This window comes from Pestalotiopsis fici (assembly GCF_000516985.1).
Source record: "Pestalotiopsis fici W106-1 unplaced genomic scaffold PFICI_Scf_4, whole genome shotgun sequence".
Lineage (NCBI taxonomy): Eukaryota > Fungi > Ascomycota > Sordariomycetes > Amphisphaeriales > Sporocadaceae > Pestalotiopsis > Pestalotiopsis fici.
The window spans coordinates 496,563-514,684 of NW_006917094.1; the positions used below are offsets into that span (position 1 = coordinate 496,563).

The following is an 18,122-nucleotide window of genomic DNA, read 5'->3' on the forward strand; positions in this document are numbered from 1 at the left end:
GCGAGTTGCGGGAACTTAGCGTTGACGCGATGCGAAACCCAGATGTTGCAATCGATGCTAACCTAGAAGCTGCTCAAGGTCGAAGCGAAAACATGGAGAGGAAAGGGAAAAAAGCGGGCAGCCGAGTCTGCTTTATTCTAGGAAAATAAGGGCATGTTTAACTGGTGGCAGGAAACCCGAGGACAAGAGTGAGAAAAAAAAAAATAAACAAGACGACTCCATCGTCCCACGGAAGATTCCCGATAACGGATGAAATGTACGGAAAGTTGCAAGTTTGGCGAACACATGCAGGTAGCCAGGTTGGCCCAGTGCTGCACGAGGATCGTCTTGTCGTAGACTCGTAGTAAGGGAAACTTCCCACGAGCTTCACCGATTCGCATTATCCGTGGAACATGAAAAGCGAAATGACAACGCGTGACGTAAGAAGAGCGCTAAGGCCTCTGAACCGATAGCGACAGTTCTAGGCCTTTGGGGGGGCTGCCTTTTAGGTGGTAGCACTGGTGGATAGTGAGATTCCTGGACCCGGTCGCTGGAAAACCATGGTAATTTGCAGAAAACACGCCAGTCAGACATGTTAGTGGAAGCGCCCCCTCCTCCCCTGGCGCTGCGCTCGTGCTATGCGTCTATCCAGGTCAGCTAGACTATGCATTTTCCAGATCATCACCTGCCTCCCTCCTAATGCGATTCCAGCGTTATCGGACAAGTACCTGGCAACAGCTTTTGGATGGAGAATCTACTGTTTGTGCGTTGTGCTTTACCTGGGCAATTGGAGGTTGCACGACACACGAAGAACCCAAACCCGGTCCCAAGCTGGAGTCATCTGTAAAAGAGACCAAGACAGCCAACAAACGTGATGAATCCTATACCTTCACCAAAAGACACGGCAATCCAATGAGAGTTTCGAAGTGAGTCCAAGTGGGGCTTGTCTTGACAAACGGGAAAAAAAAACAAGATGGGAACCCTGCCAAAGTTAATTGGCTGGCAGAGTTGCACAATCAAGTCCATGCACAAATGCCAAAGACACTAAGAAAAGGCCATTAGTAGTGTAGTAGGTATAGCATAATGGAAATCAACAGTCCATTCATCTTGCGAGGTTCGTCTGAAGAGAAAATTGCTAGCCGGTACTATTTTAGTGGCTACCGAAATGCGGCTCTAATAACCAACGCAAGCTAAATTCGTCCTTGCGTACTAAAGTGCTCGGTGCTTTGGCGTCTATCTTCTATTTCTTTAAAGTCCAGAAATCTCGGGTCCACATTCCGAGTCTCAAGCTGTTTGTCCTCTACATGAATAACCAAGAAGCAAAGCAGAGACCTTTCCTCACAACACCAACACCTGCCGCTCTCACTGTTTGCTCACTCCACTATTTGGGTATATGCACGTCTCGAACCCACAAGATCAGTCCCCAGTTGAGAGCCGCCAATATCGTGATGACCCAGAACGGCAGCCCCACGCAATTGTTTTGCAATCCCCAACCGAGCAGCAAACCCGCAAGCGTCGGCCCCAGCATCCGCGCCAGACTACTGGTACTTTGTGCCACGCCGTGAACCGTGCCCAGCAGAGTTGGGTGCGGAGCACATTCGTTGACCAGCATGATGGTGGCGGGGCCTACAAATACTCTGGAGAATACATAGGAGACCAGGTCCAGCGACAGAAACGGCCACAGGATCGATGCCTTGTCGGGGAGGAGAACCAGATACGGAAGGGCAAAGTAGGCGAGAGCGCTGAAAGCTAGGAAAAGACGATAAGATGCCTTGATGCCCAGCTTCCCGCTCAGGTAAGGGAAAAGCAGGATCTGCAGAGGAATGCCCACACAGCCAATAATGGTGTTGGCGAATCCCAAATCCCGCGACGACATGCCCAGACCACCCGTGAACCGGAATGGATAATGCGCATTCTCGTTGGATGACCGCGAAGTGGGCAACATGGTGAAGAGAAGTGTATTGAACGACGATACATGCAGTGTCTGGACATGATGTTGGAGAAGCGTGACGATCACGTTTCGGGACCACAGTCGGCGGAGAGGAGCTTTCTCTTCCACTGCCGGCTTTGGACGCGGCGGCGGCGCTTGTTCCACGTCCTCTTCCTCTTCATCTACGGACGCGATGACGAGAGCCTCGCTCTCAGGTCGATTTTGGTCGTTGTTCGTCGCAAGGGGTTCATACTCGTGGTCACTTGTGTTCTTGGAACTGCCCTTGCTGAACATGGTGCGATAGAGCAGGCTTCCGAGTCTTCGTCCAGGATCCGGCTTGTATCGCAACAACGGATGTGTCTCATCAAGACCTAGTATCACGCCAATGGTTGCTATAATCAAGAGCGTGGCGCAAACAAGATTGGGCAGGGCGTAAGGATACTGTCGCATCCACGCCACTCCATCTTTCCCGCCTAGAAGAGACCCTGGACCAAAGACGTCCGGTAGAGACGTAATTGGGTCTGCTAGGAAACCCCCAATGAGAGGCCCAATAATGACACCAACATTGAAGCACATGGGCAACAATAGGAATGCGCGCGACTGGTATCTCTTGTCGACGATTATCTCCGAGACCATGGTCCTAAGCACACCAATATTGCCGTTCAAGGCGCCCTGCACACATCGGAAGAAGACTGCTGTTGCATAAGACGTTGCAAACCCCATGCCGAGCGCAGAAATACATGTTCCCAGGAGCCCAATAAGCAGAACCCTCTTTCTCCCAAACAGTGGGCTGTCGGCCGCATGGCCCCATAACATAGCAGTGACGCACTGCGCTGCAGAGAATGCCGCCGTGAGAAGTCCAGCCCGGCTGGCAATTTCAGAGTCGGGCAGCGCCGGGTCAAACCATCGCAACTGGTAAAACAGATACGAAGTCAGCGATCTGGCGGCCAACGGCTCAGCCAGCCGCGCAAACACAATCATGGCCAATTGGCCCTTGTTCGGTATCGACCTCCATGATACCGGCGGCTCTGATTGTTTTTGTCGCAACATCTCTTCTTCAGCATCGCCGTTGCTCGTCACTGAGCTGCTATCGTTTCTCAGAGTTGACGATCTTCGGGGCCCGAGGAGAGGTCTTTGCTCGCTCGGAATATCACCGTCATTCTCGTCATGGTCTTGATAAGCCGAGCGCTCGGAGTTAGTGCGTCTCTTAAACGGGCTGCCATGTGATGCAGGCTTTCCGCCTTGGGACGCTTCAGCACCCGGCATGACAATTGCTCATATAAAAACGTGTCCTCGAGAACGGCCAGTTTGGAATGGGCAATGTGCAATATGGTTAAAAGCAAGGTGCCTTTTTTGCCGTGTCGCTGATCCTCCGAAAGAATTCGCCCAGATCCGCCCAGTGGGCTCGGCTTTTCATCCTCGTCGGTGCCGCGTCGGCTAAAGAGAGACTGGATTGACAGGGCTCGACAGGGATGTCGCGGTCAGTTCCCTCATCACGTCATTGAACCTCGCTCTTTGCAATTATGAATGTCATCTGGCTATTGAGTACTTGATTCATGGTTGCAAGACTATCAGCTTCCTGGGATATAGTTTTGTCATCGTTATTGTGTTGGTGAAGTAGCTTGCTACCTGCAGGCGGAGGTGACCAAATCAGGACGGATACGACTAATCCGATAGGGAGGGCTGGCTTGGTCGCCAAAGTTGGAGTATTGCTCCCCATATCCAAATCATGGTCCCTGCATATCGCATGTTCAATAATACATTTTCTCCGACATGCTACAACTTGTCTTCTTGCAAAGGCCATTCCGCAAAGCTAGAAAGATGCAAACAATATTTACTTCAAGGCTCATACAAGGGTACAAAGCATTCTTCAGACGATGCCAAAGCCAAGATGACAGACAAGAGGGCAGCAATATGTGTGCATCACAATGATATGGGCCCGCCGCCACGCGGGACAGGCCGCGCAAGACAGTATTCACATCTGACATGGGCCATGTTCCAGCGCAACACCCGAAGCAGGTTCTGGAACTTTTTGACAACCATGTTTCTGCTCTGTACCCCAGTACCATTAGAAATGTGACCTATCTTTAAAGAGATTCTTAACAAAAAAAAAAAAGAAGGGGGGGGGGAATATGGGAAATGATACGGAAAGTAAAAGAAAATGGACAGGCTGTAATTTGACTGGCAGATACTTTCGACATACTCTGCTGATCGGCGGAATTGGCACCATTGATATACGCAGGTGCTTTGGGAACCAAATTGTCGTTTTCAGTACCACACTTGGTCTTGCTCGCACGATTTTCAGGCAGATCGTCGAATCCCACAATGCTAGCGCGACTATCGATGTATTCGCGGCGATGGGTGGTAATCACTTAATCACTCCCACCTCGACACTAGAGAACACTTGATTGCATTTTTTTTTTTTTTTTTTTTTTTAAAAAAAAAAAATCTTCAACCGCATTGATTTTGTATTTCGTATCATCGCATCCGTGACTCTAATTATGCTCTCGTTTTGGAACAATTTATCCAAACATGTCAGCGGGATCCCCTCATCAACAAATCTCCCCTACTGCTACTAGAACTCCAATGAATCTCTGATGTTACTCATAGGTTCCGTATCAACGTCGTCGTGGGATCTTGTGAACTCCGCCGGTTTCCCACTCAATTCCTCCAATCTTTCAACTGTGATCAAGCTCCGAGGTCGACTCTTTGCGGCATCCCACACGGTTTCCCCATTCAAATCCCTGGCACCTAGGTCTGCGCCGTGCTTGATCAGAAGAGCCACATGCTGTGCATCGTCTCTCATCACGGCCAAACATAATGGAGTTCTCATGTCGCCATCCTTGGCATCTATATTCGCTTTCCTATCAAGTAGAATCTCCGAGAGCCTGGTGAAACCATTTAATACGGTGGAGTGCAGAGCCGTCCGTCTCATTCGATTCAGAGCATTGATATCAATGCCTAGAGATAGCGCCTTGAGCACACCGTCCTCGTGGTCTCTCTCGGCAAAGACATGAAGGATCGTCCTTCCTGAAGAATCTCGGACATCGGACTTGGCGCCGTTGGCAAGCAGAACTTCAAGGTCCTCGGGTTCCCATCGCTTGGCTGCCGTAATCAACAGCGGCTTGGTGTCGGTATTTTGTTCGTTAACCTCTGCTCCAAGCGAAAGTAATACTTTCACAAATTTGACCATGTTGGCGTCCACAAATGCATCTAATACAGGGCTGATACGCGGTGGATTCGGAAGTTTTCCTTTTTCAGCAGCTGTAATGCTAATAGCAGTTTTCACTCTCGACCAGATGGCGTCTTTTGAATGAAGAAGCAGATCCAAGGCGGGCTTCAGGGGAGCCTCAACCTTATCCGCTGCGGTAAGCTGCTTCACTTAATTCTGCACATTAGCGATAGTTCTTGTTCATGTACTCCAGCCAAGTACTGAGATTTCATGATCCATGTAAGTTGGAGAAACCCATCCTACGACGAAAGAGGTCTTGTGGCATAAGAAAAGGAAAACTCAGTAAAGCCATCGAAAATACCTACTAATATTACGACCGACATACCAGGCAAGCCGGCAGCCATCAAAATCGTTCCAGAGGAAGAGAATTTGATGTGGGAAAAGATCTCCTATATGCTCACTGTCTGCTCGGCCTTTGTCCGTAGTTATGAACCAATTCATAGTAAACCCTCTCATGTACCAGAGTTGTGCATCGGTGATGGAATCAAGACACGACAATTCTTTGGTACGCATCAAGTTCAGGAAAGACATAATGATAGCCAAATGAGATTTCCCGGCCGGATCAGCCTCAAGGTCCTTATCGAGAAGCTTGATTCCTCTCTGGCCTAGAAAGAAGTCGCGTACCGATTGATGAATGAACTGGACTGTGTGATCTGAGGTGATCTCGACCAATCCCCGGGAAAGGAATCTAACTCGTTTCTCAAAAGCCTTCCAGTCCGCTATATAAGTAGACGACGACTTCCATTCTTGAAGTGAATGGTATGTGTTCAAGCCAAATGAAAGGCATTGGGCCATTTCTCCATCTTTAAGTGGACTAGAGGCAAACAAGACGACCTGGATCAGGAAAACGGTTGTTTTCAAGTCATTTCCTTTCGTATGCTTGAACAAGTCGAGAAAAAGTTCCTCCAATCGGCTCGGCACTGTGTCCAGCCTCTCTTGCAGAGATGCAGGGTTGGCACCCATCCCGGAATCAAAATCCTCGAGCAAGATTCGTACAACGAGTACAGTCCAGAGGAAGATACCTCCGGCCCTCCGTACTATCTGTTCCCGAATCTCAGCGTACATTCCTTTTTGTTCCTCTGGGAATAATTGTGCGTGCACGTAGAGACTGATATCATCCTGATTTTCGTCCTCCACAGTAATCTCAGGACAGTTGCTCACTGTAATGTGAGGGTAATGACGACTCGATAAACAGACGCTTAGTCTTGCACCGTTCGAGGTGGCCGTTGTCGTTAATTTTCGGAAGAAATTGACCAGATCCCGAATTTCGGTTTCCACACACTCATCGAGGCCATCTATGAACAGCATTACAGGTCGGACATGTTTAGTGAGAGCTTCGCGAAAGAGATCCTTCAGTTCTTCCAAGGTCCAAATGCTTTGTGCCTGATTGTCTGGTGGGGTGGGTTTCGCGAGAAACCTCGCCATAAATTTGGATCGAAACACTTCGTCACTTCTGAGCAGCTGATGCCAGAGCGATCGGAATAAACCAAGTGATGTTTTCTGAAGCTCGACGTTGCCACGGCTGTGGAAGAAGAAGCTGGCATAAATGCCCCCGGTCAGGGGTTCCTGCGCGCTCGCATCGTTGAATGCTTTCTTCATCAATGTTGACTTACCAGCTCCGGGTTTTCCTTTGATCCACAGCAGGCCTTGATGCTCTTCGCATTTCAAGTGCTCAAACCAGGTCATATATTTTTCTTCAGCAAAGAGCCACTTGCTGGTCTCGGGATGAGGGCTGTCGATTTGGCTCCTTCGATATTCCATTTCAGTGAACCACAATGAATCCAGGCATTTCTTGAAAATTTCTTCATCGTACGAATCCGAGACTGGCTGCCCGATATCAGATTGAATGGCCGTCAGGCTGGGTGACGACCAACCAACATGGTTGATGGGTACTTTCGAGTGTCAGCCTTTACTAGAAGTAATCCCAAAGAACTCGCTAGGCTTTAGCTCGGGAACACCCACCGATCAATTTTGAAGTACGCTTCTCTGCCTGCTGCACTAATTCGGCGATATCCTCCTTGACCATCGTGTATCCGGGATCATCAGGACCACAAAATCTACACATCATTCTGTGATCGGCATTGATTGTGCGTGATCGCTGACTCGGATGATCCAGGGATGACGAGTCTGGGGGTACTATCTGCATGGATTGTGAGTTTTACCCAAAGCCCACCGTGCCCGTTGCAGATAGACACTTACGAGCTTGTTCATTCCACCCCAAGTCACACCTGTCAAGCCCTTTGACTCTTGGAATGTTCTCACAGTGAGTGAGTCGCCGCGTTTCGCCCATTGTGCCGCGAAGGATTCCCGACACAAATCCAATTCTGGACCAGTGGGGAGCAGCGAATGTACAATCTGCAAGTTTACATCGACGCCACCCAGAAAGCTCAGTAGTTTGGCCATGCCTTCACCGAAAGAGGCCCATTCTTGACTTCCACGGTGGGGAGTTCCCATGAAGAAGACGCCGATAGTAGATTCGAAAACCCTTTTTATCTTTATATCCAGGTCGACCTCAGAACGCCTCAGTACTTCCTTGGTGAGAATACCACCGAGCGAATGTGCAATGAATACCAATGGACGATCTGGAGCAGACCGCCGTTTGGCCTCTAGCGCGTAGAGCAGGTCCCGAGCATGGGCAAAAAGGCTGGCTTGGTTGGCAGCTCTGTAACCCTCTGTCACAATGGTATTGTAGCCAAAGGTCATGACCCTGGCAGTTGGAAAATCCGCTGCAAGCAAGTCCCTAGGCCAGTACACGGCCGGATCTTCGTCAGGGCCATGCTCGTCGGTATCTCCGTCAGTCGAGGGACTGTTTGGGCGCGATGAAGATGCGCGACCGCTCCGCGAGAACACGGACCGCAAGATGCTGCGACGACCTTTCTTGTCTACTTTTGGATGACGACGACTCGACTCAGGTTTATTAGAGGTGTCCTTTGGCTTCCATGTCCAAGTGTTTTGAGGGTGCCCTTGTAGACCATGAACAAAGACAATGCTGTTGAAACAGATTAGTGACTAAGACTTTACAAAAACCAAACCAACACGAGACACACTCAATCACGGCATCTTCGGGGCCGTTGAGGACAGAGAGTCCCACAGCCGGGACGGACATGACCATCATGCACGCTCATACTCAGACTTGAACCGCTTCGATTGTGGCTCTTATATGGTCCAGCCGAATACAGAGGAAGTCGATCCAAGGATTGATGTTCCGCATAACGGCAATACCCAAATGAGGGGACTTTCAGCTTCGTGTGCGGGGTTGGGCGGCGGCTGCAAGGATGACGATCCCCAGCATCGGACCAGGTATAAAGGCTGACAGCACCTACAGTAGATGGCGCTGTGGTGTACAGAGTACAGGGGCCAGAAAGCTCCAATACATACATACCTCCCTTCCATGTCTATCCGGCGTCCTATCATGTTAAATGCAAATGTTTTCTCGACATGTTGTAGCGATTATAGAAGTAAGGGTGACACATGTACCACAAAGGCCCCGGCCCTCCTCTGTAGAGATGAGAGAAGTGACGGAAATATGTGGCGCGGACCGACTTGCATTGTATATTGCGACCCTGTCAGCAGAAAACCAACCACTATTTACTGTGAGTAGAAGGAAGAGAGAGACGAAGAGCCATTCCCCCCAAACCTTCTTTGACACGGTTGCGCCCGGATTTTTGACATTTTACTGAAGGCGAATGGGATTTTGCCCAATTATTTGAGCCTCAGAGAATGACTCCAGTAAGGACTTGTGCATTGCGACGGGTATTTGTGCACAATGGTGAAGACCTATTACATGAGCTGCGTTCTTGCTGGAACCCCTACGTACTGTCTGTCTGACATTCTCATTTGTGTGGGCCTGGATGAAACTCGGTGTTCATGCCTGGTCTACCTTGACTTTAATGTGTCCAGCTGTCAATAGGTATTATATGGAGGCCGTCCTTGGTTAGCTATCGATTTCTTCCTAACTATGTACCCTAGGTAGTATTCCCATGCTGCATGTCGGAGACACTTGAATAGGTAAAAGACACACTCTGAAGATTCGTGGCAATGCAGCATTTATGGAAAGCCCTGTCACCGAAAATCCAACCGGGCGTAAGACACACGCTCCGCTACGGTAGGGATGGATGTGGCCTGTCATTTTATCTGGTGGGTTACACGTCCGATAGAGGGGTCAATCCATCAACATGTGAATACAACCACTGTCCTAATGGTATTGGTGTGAAGGTAAAGAGACCTTCATACTTGTGACATATGCAGGCTCAAGGCTCATTGGGATCTTGGCACGCGTCCCCCCATCCCCCGCCCTCCTTTGGGAACAACACTCATAAGTAAACAAGAGGCCCCAGCCGCACAGAATTTAACGATTCAAGTTTCTCAACCAAGCTATAGTCATATAGTGATATCAGCATTTTGAGTATAAACGTGCCCGACATCACAAATGCCACTATGGCAACCAAGGAGAACAGCAAAACCACCCCTCGAGACATCATCGATGTCGAGACAATCATAAATGATATCAGAAACCAGCATCAGCAATGCACGGAGACGAACGCGATGGAAGACCTCGAGCTTCTTATTACAATGATGTGGCAGGCAATCGAAGCGATCCCCAAAGACCATCCCGACTACGCCAAGATACTGAGTGGCCTCGCAACCCAACTCGGAAGCCGATATACGCTGACCAAAGCGACGAAAAACCTTGAAGAAGCGATTGTGATACTGCGGCGAGCTGTCGAAGTAACCTCCAGGAAACCTTCTCAGGACTTCACAGGTCATATAGAGCCACTACATAACCTTGGAACTTTCCTGACATATCGGTTCATGGGGACAGGATCAGCCTCCGACCTCGAGGAAGGTATCAATCTGGCACGGCAAGCCGTTCATGAGGCGACTCAGTTGAACTATCCTCGTCTGATCACACTGTTGAATAGTCTCTCGATTCGACTTCAGCGACGATACACCCTGACAGGAAATATCCTCGACCTCGACGAGAGTATTACCACGGCACGTAAAGCCATCGAAGAAAGTTCTCAGAAAGATCCCAATCATGCCGCGTATTTAAATACTCTTGGGATGATCCTAAGGAGTCGCTATACAAGGACAGGTGCGAGAGAAGACCTTGAGGAGTCTATCATTTTGGCTCGCCAAGTCATCAAAGAAACGCCCCGTAACAATCCAGATCTTCCTGGGTGGCTCAACAATCTTGGAGTAGGCCTGAAATACCGCTATACATTGATAGGAGCAATCGCGGATCTCGAAGAAGCTATCATCGCCGCGCGAGAAGCTGTTCAGGCGACCCCTAGGAATCATGTCGACCTCGGTAGACATTTGAACAGCCTAGGAGTTTTTCTTAGAGACCGATATGGAGTGAAGAGAGGGATGGCTGACCTTGATGAGTATATCAAAGTCATGCAGCAAGCCGTTGAGGTAACCCCTCAAGACCATATCGACTCCTCTCAATGGCTAAACAATCTCGGACTTGCATTTTTCGACCGCTACAGGACAACAGAGGCAATAGCTGACCTTGAACAGTCCATCACGACGGCAAGCCAGGCGGTTGAGGCGACCCCTCAAGACCATCCCAACTTTAGTAGATGGCTCTATAACCTCGGGAATCGGTACGGGGATCGGTATGCAAGAACTGGCGAGATTTCAGATCTCAATGATTCTATTACAACAATACAACAAGCCGCAAACGCGATACCGCAAGAGCATCCTTACATAGCCGATGTTCTGACTGGTCTTGGAGATCGACTCAGAGAACGATATGCGAAAACGGAAATGATGGCAGACCTTGAGGCATCTGTGCAACACTTCGAAACTGCGCTTAACAATCCGACGTCTCTAATGGTTCCACGGCTAAGAGCTAGCCATAACCTTCTCTCAATGTCGTCGGTCCTGCAGAACAAGACGCACGCACTCCGTCATGCTCGAACCGCAATCTATCTACTTCCTCAACTAGCGCCGCGGTCCCTCAAGAGCACTGACAAGCACCAAGCTCTGATGCAAGCCGCAGGGCTGGCCTCGAATGCTGCCGCTATTGCGTTGCATGCCGGACAGCCCCCATCGATAGCCATTGAATGGCTTGAAATCGGGCGCGGGGTTTTGGCAGGCTCCCTCCAAGATATGCGCAGCGACATCTCCATGCTTATGCAGAAACATCCCGCACTAGGGACCTCCTTCCAACGACTACGAGATTTTCTGGACGCGCCAGCTCAACAGTCCATGTCTACTTCAGCTTCTCCTCCTTTAGAACGTGCCGATTTCACGGTTCAGTCTAGTACAGATGAGCGCATTCAAACTCAGAAACAGCTCGAAGAGCTCGTGAATGAAATCAGGCGCCAGCCAGGGTTTGACCGCTTTCTTCTTCCCCCATCAGAAACCGACATATTGAAGGTAGGAGCAGATGGACCAGTCGTGGTGATTAATGTAAGCACGCACCGATGTGATGCCTTGATTATCCATGAGCATCAAATGAACTGCCTCGAGCTGCCACATGTCACGGAAGAGGAGATCATAGAACAACGCCGTCACGTCTCAAAATCATCTTTGCTGATGTTGGAGTGGCTTTGGGACGGTATTGTGAGTCCTGTCCTAGAGAGCCTGGGTTTTACTCAGACACCATCTGATGGAAACTGGCCACGGATATGGTGGATTCCCACGGGACCGCTTGTCGGCTTCCCATTACACGCTGCTGGATATCACCTGGATAAAGCCTCCCGTACGGCTCTCGACCGGGTCATATCGTCTTACGCAATTTCAATAAAAGCCATCATGCACACCCGTGGGCAGAGTCGTTCTAGAGTAGAATGTCTATCTACACAACGTCTCGTCCTCGTAGCCATGCAAGATACACCAGGACTCGATCAGGGCTGGCTACAGCATGCAGAAGAAGAGGTTGCAGGTGTACGGAAAATTGGCTCTTCTATGCAATTGTTGATAAGTGAACCTACGAAAAGCAAGAAAGAAGTCTTATCGGCCATGGAAGGTTGTGAGATTTTTCATTTCGCTGGGCATGGTGATACGAATCAATCGTGGCCGTTGCAAAGCCACCTGCTCCTCGACGACTGGAAGCAAGATCCACTCACGATAGAGAGCCTCCTGGAAACCAATCTTCAGCGCCGCGCACCATACCTGGCCTACCTCTCGGCCTGCGGATCTGGCCGAGTCCTCAATGACGCTTCCTTTGACGAGGGAATCCATCTGATCAGTGCATTCCAGCTGGCGGGCTTCCGCCATGTGATTGGTACGCTGTGGAATGTCGATGACCGACTGTGCGGAGATATGGCCAGATTAGTCTACGAAGCTTTGAAAGACGGCCGTCTTCGCGATGAGTCGCCAAGCCGCGGGCTTCACTTTGCCACCAAACAGTTGCGGGACAAATGGATAAAAGATTTCCGTACTGCGATGCGCAGTAGTATGCAGGAGCTGGCTACGTCTCGGGATGTTGAAGCAGTGGATGAATCAGAGATTGAAGGACTTCCCTGGGTTCCATATGTTCATTACGGGGTATAGACCTTGTTTTCTTTTCTTTTTCTTTTTTTGTGGTATCTTGACCAGTCGAGCATGATGTGATTGCTTTTCGCAATCAAACTTTTTTTCCCCAGCATATCAACAGAATCTTGATCTGTATAAATCTCATGCTTTCCATATCCATGTACTTAACAGATCTCTACATCTTCTTTGAGTACTATGCAGATCGGGAAATTTATCGCTGTCCAACGCTCCGTTGCAGAAATACACGCTCTGTTTGATGTGCGGCTTTGTTCTGACGTCGTACGTTCCCCAAGTTTGGGTAATTCCAAGAAGTCGAAAGACGTTGGGTGGGAAGAGACGAAGACCTTGACGATATCCTCACACGAGCGGTGACCCACCTCCTTCATTCTGTCTGGCATTTTCATCACGATCTTTTTCTCCCAAATCCCACCACGACGCGAACCACTTTCCTTCGGCGTGACTACTGTGTAAGTTGCACGGCAAATATTCTCAACTTGCCAGAAAGGACCAAGGTTGTACATGTAAACATAAATAGCATCATCACCCAGGTTCCTTATCACCAGATTTGCTGTTGCACCGTCTTCCATTGTTATCGGACAATCTTTGTCGAATGAAGTTCCACTGATGATGAGGTGAGCACTAAAGGTGTTTCGGAAAGTACTTGTCGATTCATCACAGCCCAGGTCTTTGGTGAGGCGGAATAGTGCGAGGTGCTTCAGTACGTCGCTAATTTCATCAAGGTTCGTCTGACTTCGGCGCTTGAGCGGCTGATTCATGATCTTCTGACCCGCCTCATTTCGAATCTCGTATTCTTGATTGAAATTGAGTGCAACCTCGAAGCAGTATGCACGTTGGTCGTCATGACTATGGACGTGAAGGGACCGATTCGCCAGCGCTATTAGCCATTTGTCTCTATCGGGAAGGCTAGACGAAAGTTGTATGGGATATCCGCCGAGGTCGTGTTGCGAAAGTGTGGTCGCCCTCCACCTTTGCTGGCCGTGGACTGGCAGCGTGGTGAGCGGCTTCAATTCTGACGAGAATGTCCCGGCGTGAGCAACCGTGCCGATCACCATGTCGGTTTGTGATCTTGGTTCCGCCGAGCCTAGAAGTTCAAGGGCAAATCGGTCGTTATCATGCACGCCATGAGCCCGGCCGACTGGTATTTCAAGCGTGCCATTAGCCTTCCTACTCAACAGTACGGTGGCTGTAAGATGTCCCGAGCTCGGAGGGCCGAAGAAACCTTGGTCCTTGCTCCCGTAAAGAACGGGATATTGGCGCAACTGACGACTCCGAAACTCGGCGCGCAGGCAATCGTAGACAAGTTTATGGTTAGAATTCAGGCTGTCGTGCTCCTTCAGTATCCTGAGAAGAAGATAGGACAGGATGCCATGGATCTTTCCTCCCTCGAACGGCATTTCACCCGCCTTTTCGTGGGGGCCAGATGCAACAAGTATCGCATATTTGTCAGGATTGATGAGCCAATTTGATAGCATCGAGGCGTCACGAATGTCCGAGGTGCTGTTTCTGCCATCGAAAATTCTTCCGGGTGGTGGAAAGCGGGAAGCTATAGCTTTGTCATACAGCTTGAAGCGGTTGTTAACTCCACCACGTTCAGAGCCTGGGGGGCGATAAACGCTAGCCGAGAAACAACAATCCAGGACGAGGGTAACCACCAATCCCTTGTTGACCATGGCGTTGACCGAAAATGCAAGACTTCGGCCCCAGAGATAAGTTTCAGGGTCTTCCTCATTTCCAGTGAGAACCACCAGTGCTAAATCGCCTGTGGCCTGGTTGTAGGACCTGCCATTGGGCTCTTCTCTGGTGCCATGCCCAGAAAAGTGTATGTAAACAAAATCGCCAGCCTCTGCCGACTTTGTAACCACTTCAAAAGCAGAATAAATGTTTTGGCGTGTGGGCCAAAGCTGTAGGCGTTCAACAGGAACAGACGACTTCACGCCAATGGTCTTAGGCGCCGTCAGCATGATGATGTCGACACTATCCAATGTCTCTGTAAGATGTGCTTGAATTTCCAGCACATCTTGGACAGCCCCTTTGAGAGGATTTTGCTGATATGCATCAATGCCGATTAGGATCGCATGATGTGCGGGCTTCGTAAATTGATCATCCATCGAAATTCAATCTAATCTTAGTATTTGCTAAATAGCAATAATTGGACAGTGAAATGAGCACACGGAGAACGGTAAGGGGCTGTGCATTTGCGATTTGCAGAATTGAACCATCCGCTATAAGAGACGGAAGTTTTCAAACCACGACAAGCTGCAAAGAGTCCCAGCGGACATCGCGGGAACAGAAGTGCTCGATTTATTCCGGCTAGATCAGGCAGCCGACCCATAAGGACAAGAGACTGCAATTCCATGAAAAAGGCAGGCGCCATTGGTTGCACAACGTGAGCAAAGATGGTTTTTAATAGGATGGTATGTTGTATTCAAAATGCAGAGAGGGGCCACGTGCATGGACGCCCCGACGAGCAGCGGAATAGCTGCACCTGTCGGCCGCGGACTATCCGCCAGGTAACTCTTGTGGATCATCAAGCAGCCTCCACATCATCCGTATCTATCTCGGCACCACCCTCCACGGCACTGCCATCTTCAAGACTCAGAGTACATTTCCCGGTAGAGGGAAGTGATGCGACAACATAAGGACCTGTGCGGGATCCAGCTTGAAGTAAGTATACTTTATCTCCCACATTTAAGCTCGGTTTCTATACAGTTGAATCAGCAAGACGACCATCAAGAAAGTTTCTTGCGCACAAACCTGGACATAGTCTTTGACGTAGGGGCGTTCGTCACTTTCTGTGAAGATGGGAGTCTGGCCGCTAATCCAGATAATTCAGAACCATGTCAGGAAGAAGGGGTGAGTGTCACGTACTCTTGAGTAGTAGACATTGTCGGGCGATTGCACAAGAACTGGTCCAGTAAACGTAGTCGGCGCACTCGAGATAATCTGGATTGATGGCCGATCACCGACGAACACCCAGTATTATATATGTCTCAATTTTGAGTACCCACCCACCAGTGCCCGGCTTCACGGTAAATGCAACAAATGAGCAATGCATGGCAAGGCCGACCGTGGGTGCCTAAAGTGACTGCAGCCGCCTTTCCCAGCCTTGCTGCCGTCGCAGCCTGTATTCGGTATCGTGGCAGTGTCCACTATACTGCAGCTAATAATGCCTTGGCCGTTGCATTTGCCAACGCTGCGTATTTCCGAATGTGTTAACCTTGCACTCTCGATCCGTTGTCCATGAAAAACCTTCAGATCTTGTGCTGCTACTGTAAAAATGCAACAAAACCGATACTGCCTTCCACAGTGGAATCGCTCACAACCCTCAGGGGCAACACGAGCGCCGGTCAAGAAGAGTGCCTAGTTCGGCCAACCCTTAGAAACAGACAATATAGATGTGCTAACCTATTTAGTTGAGGATTATCGAGCCGGGTATCCTCGATTCACTGCCCTCTTATCCGCACATCAACCATATCTTATTTGTCGACCCTTCACTCAACTTCGTGCTCGACTTCTTCTGCTGAAGCAAGACCGCCTCGCTGTTCTTGAGCAGACACTCGAACAAATTGACCAAGACGAGGTGTCGCCTCTTTTCCTCGGCAAGAGCCGCTGCGATAGAAATACGGATCGAATCGCTCTCCTTGCGGAGATTGATTCTTGCCTTGCAGATTACGGTACTTGCAGATACACAAGATACTTAGTGATCTCAAATTAATGGTCAACAGATCGATTTGTCGAGCGTACGAATCGCACATTGAGCTTCAGCCCAGCCGAGCCGAGAGATGTTGAGAGTCTCCAAAATTGGTTGAACGGTACCGGCTGCGTAGCCAGAGAGGAGAGGGCGTACCTCTCACAACGTGAACTCATATCGGTAGCCCCGACACGCGATAATGCAAGAGTACAGTTTGAAGCATGGATAGAGGATAAGCTTATTCGATTCTACCGCGGCTTCCGGAAGGTGAGATAAAGGCACATCGAGTACCAAAAGTGAGCTAACCAAACCAATAGAGCCACCTACACGATATCTCAAACGACCCAAACGTGTACATTTATTCAGGGCCTGTAGTCCAGCGAGCCGCCAGAGCACTGTTGCTTTCACTCATGGCGCTTCTGTTACTCTTACCGGTCGTTATTTGCAATGCGACTAATATTATTTCAGCTCGCATCATTGTTATGATGGTGTCTACGATTTGTTACCTTGTCGCAATCTCTGAACTGACGCAACCAAAGACGATGGAATTGATCCTCGCAGGTGCCACGTAAGTTATAATTTTACTCGCAAAAAATGCGATCACTGACCAAAAGTCATAGATATGCTACTGTTCTCACAGTGTTTGTTTCGGGTACTAGTGAACTATAAGGCCAGGGCTAGAAATGTTGCCAAATGGGGAAAGCTACGGCTTGCTAAGATATACGAAAACGGCCAGTCAGGATGAAAGTCCCCTATCTCCAGCCACTGGCCATTTGAACACCAATCTCATGGTGATGGTTCAGTGAGTATGATCTTGTGGTTCATTTGATATTATGACTTATCAATTAGTATTCTTAAATGGACCTGACACTGATCGAGACAGCAGGCAAGGAGGTCAGTGAAAGCTGAAACGAGTTATTCATTTCCAGCCTTTTGGCTGCTGCTATTTCTTCGGTCTACTCCAACGTATAGTGCACAGGGCTTAGCATGGAGAACGAGGAGCCGGCGGGGCAATATGATCATGATATCAGCAGAAGGGAATTTCTTTGCTGTGCTATAAAAAATCGAACAAGCCCTAATTAGATTTTTAATACAATACAAACAAGATTGCCAAGATAGGATGAAGGTTACGAGTAGCGAATTTTAGTCGGCGTTCTAGAGGCAGTCCGTAGTCGCCGGTTGATCATACGGACTCTCGTCCAGGCCGTTCACAGGTTTAATATGCTGGGGTTATTGACCCGCAGACCGAGTAGCAGCTCTCGTGTGTGTGTTGGTGTGTGGGTGTGTGGGGAGTCTGTTAGGTGGTGGTGTTACTTGGTCACAAATAGTGGGGAAAACTACCCAACATCATTACGAGCTACCAGAACCAGCACATTCTTTCATAGTAATAAGAGTGGGACATCGATTAAGCAAGCCGCCGTCTCCCCAAAGCCACGCGTTCAATTCCGACAAAGCTCGAAAAAATCAACAATACCGAAACAAGACCACTAAGATACCGAACCCCCTACAAATCACCACGGATTACACCGGGTCAAGCCAAACGAGCTAATGGCGGCAGGTCAATAGAGGGTACAAAAAATATTTAGGAGGAGGGCAAAGGGTAAAGTATAAGGTTAAGGTTAAAATAGATATAATACTATCGCACAACCCTCGGATCGTCTCGGGTTAGTAGGGTGGATAGCCGAGTATTAGGTAGTGGTGTTACTTGGTCACAAATAATGGGGAAAACTACCCAACATCATTACGAGCTACCAGAACCAGCACATTCTTTCAAGTCCCCT

The 18,122-nt window shown here is 49.2% G+C and overlaps 5 protein-coding genes across 5 annotated transcripts; 2 read left to right on the forward strand and 3 right to left on the reverse strand.

Moving 5' to 3' along the window:
- Window positions 1-1,360: 1,360 nt before the first annotated feature.
- Window positions 1,361-3,175, reverse strand: PFICI_06126 (uncharacterized protein; the record flags this gene model as incomplete). Its single annotated transcript, XM_007834707.1, has 1 exon — window positions 1,361-3,175. One exon carries the CDS (start codon window positions 3,173-3,175, stop codon window positions 1,361-1,363), a length of 1,815 nt encoding a protein of 604 aa, XP_007832898.1.
- Window positions 3,176-4,484: 1,309 nt separating this feature from the next.
- On the reverse strand, window positions 4,485-8,253 carry PFICI_06127 (uncharacterized protein; the record flags this gene model as incomplete). Its single annotated transcript, XM_007834708.1, has 5 exons — window positions 4,485-5,290; window positions 5,447-7,033; window positions 7,104-7,281; window positions 7,341-8,130; window positions 8,189-8,253. 5 exons carry the CDS (start codon window positions 8,251-8,253, stop codon window positions 4,485-4,487), a joined length of 3,426 nt encoding a protein of 1,141 aa, XP_007832899.1.
- A 1,325-nt stretch (window positions 8,254-9,578) lies between these two features.
- PFICI_06128 (uncharacterized protein) lies at window positions 9,579-12,647 on the forward strand (the record flags this gene model as incomplete). Its single annotated transcript, XM_007834709.1, has 1 exon — window positions 9,579-12,647. One exon carries the CDS (start codon window positions 9,579-9,581, stop codon window positions 12,645-12,647), a length of 3,069 nt encoding a protein of 1,022 aa, XP_007832900.1.
- Window positions 12,648-12,793: 146 nt separating this feature from the next.
- Window positions 12,794-14,758, reverse strand: PFICI_06129 (uncharacterized protein; the record flags this gene model as incomplete). The annotated part of the gene is made up of 1 exon (XM_007834710.1): window positions 12,794-14,758. The coding sequence occupies one exon, from the start codon at window positions 14,756-14,758 to the stop codon at window positions 12,794-12,796; it is 1,965 nt and encodes a 654-aa protein (XP_007832901.1).
- Window positions 14,759-15,927: 1,169 nt separating this feature from the next.
- PFICI_06130 (uncharacterized protein) lies at window positions 15,928-17,010 on the forward strand (the record flags this gene model as incomplete). The annotated part of the gene is made up of 5 exons (XM_007834711.1): window positions 15,928-16,006; window positions 16,064-16,324; window positions 16,376-16,608; window positions 16,659-16,909; window positions 16,962-17,010. 5 exons carry the CDS (start codon window positions 15,928-15,930, stop codon window positions 17,008-17,010), a joined length of 873 nt encoding a protein of 290 aa, XP_007832902.1.
- Window positions 17,011-18,122: the final 1,112 nt, after the last annotated feature.